Raw genomic sequence first — 1,735 nt, forward strand, 5'->3', positions numbered from 1 at the left:
AAAATATTTACAATCTTAGAATTATTGAGCAGTTATAGGCAACTTCCTATCTTCACTTATCATCACTGTCGCTGTTAGATGAATTGTCTTTTTTATGTTTTTTATGTTTTTTATGTTTTGATTTCTTCTTTTTCTTTTTATGTTTACATTTTCTGCCTTCATCACTGGAAACTTCTGTTTCTGATTCACTGCCACTTGTTTCTGACTTCTTGCGTTTTTTAGATTTTTTCTTGTACTTTTTCTCTTTGTGTTTCTTTTTGGTTTCTTGGAGTTTCCTTTTTAATTCCTTTTCACGTAATTCAGTCAAAGGGGTGACATAATTTTCATCACTGTCAGAGCTAGTACTGCTAACATCCAGCACGATTTCTTTATTTGGATCAACTTTAATAAAATTACGGCACTGATATGTAAGATGTCCAGCATAACCACATTTCTTGCATGCAGGACGCACATGCTCTTTATTTTGTGGAATTAATCTGGAAAGAAATTCTGGATCCATGCCTATAAAAATAAATATAAAAATATATAAATGTCAGTTTTCTAAAGTTTTAATAGAAAAAATATTTATACATACATTTAATATCGAATTAAGAAAACTTAAATATAATATATTATAATATATATATAACATATAACATATTACAATATATTATAAATATTATTGAGAAACAGATAATAGTTTACAATAAATATGGAATATTAACTTACTTAGTATTCACCGTTTAATATTTGTAAATAAACTCAATACTAACCTATACTTCAATATTAACCTTCAATATATAAAATATTTTTATACAATTAAAGGTTTTCAATCTGTTTCGTTGTCCTTTCACGATTTGATGTGCTTCAAATTTTGGTACAAAACATTTGATATACAACAATATAAATTATAAAATCATACGTCAATCATCTTGTGATTTTTGTGTATGTACGTATTTACATATTCACGCCATCTATGCATCGCTTCATTGAATTAGATATTGGCGGAATATTCAAATTTAGAATAAAATAGAAAATTTCTTGGCGCTCTTGCACAATTAAATTAACATTATTAATAAAATTGTACAAGTTACAAGTCGCAAAATACTAGTAATAATAACATTTTTTATACAACAGTAATAAATTTAATAATAAATCAAATGGAATGTTACAAGTAAACTTTGCAAATTACAAATCGTTTGATTATCTAATTTGGCGTAAAATTATTAAATTATAAATGAAAAGTTTATTACTTACAATTTATAATTTATCAATTCTCTAATATTATTAGTTAGTAAATTATTATGCAAGAGGGCCTTCATGGTAATAGTTTCATAACACGTATTACTATCATAAAAGTAGATTCAATAAGATGTAAGTAGGAGATACTAAATACCTTCTAGAATGAATTTATAAATTGTAGTTTATCAGATTCAAGCATATTTACATAATTAATGTACAGCTCTACTTCTATACTTCTATTTCTAACACCAATATCTACATAATATCATAGAATGTAAAAATTAACTATAAATACTTTTATTATCTATTATCGCGTACCACAGGGGTAAGTCGAACTATGTAAGAAGAAATCCTTTTATTACAACATTATAAAATCTACATTTACATAGTCTACGATAAAATACATTCACGAAATGAAGCGATGACTTTTTTTCCTTTTTAATCTTTAATGTCCGAGATCGCGTCGAGATTGACGCCTGCGAAAAATACATCAATGCGAAATACATTCAGTACA

The 1,735-nt window shown here is 26.1% G+C and overlaps 1 protein-coding gene across 1 annotated transcript; it reads right to left on the reverse strand.

The window, feature by feature from the left end:
- LOC100643484 (protein SREK1IP1) lies at positions 1-1,130 on the reverse strand. The gene is made up of 2 exons (XM_003396427.4): positions 753-1,130; positions 1-501 (listed from the first exon to the last, which is right to left on the reverse strand). Exon 2 carries the CDS (start codon positions 497-499, stop codon positions 53-55), a length of 447 nt encoding a protein of 148 aa, XP_003396475.1. The 5' UTR covers positions 500-501; positions 753-1,130; the 3' UTR covers positions 1-52.
- Positions 1,131-1,735: the final 605 nt, after the last annotated feature.

This window comes from Bombus terrestris, chromosome 7 (genome assembly GCF_910591885.1).
Source record: "Bombus terrestris chromosome 7, iyBomTerr1.2, whole genome shotgun sequence".
Lineage (NCBI taxonomy): Eukaryota > Metazoa > Arthropoda > Insecta > Hymenoptera > Apidae > Bombus > Bombus terrestris.

Bases quoted from the DNA above. Each gene is read 5' to 3' on its own strand.
- LOC100643484 (XM_003396427.4), bottom strand. From the start codon at position 499: ATGGATCCAGAATTTCTTTCCAGATTAATTCCACAAAATAAAGAGCAT.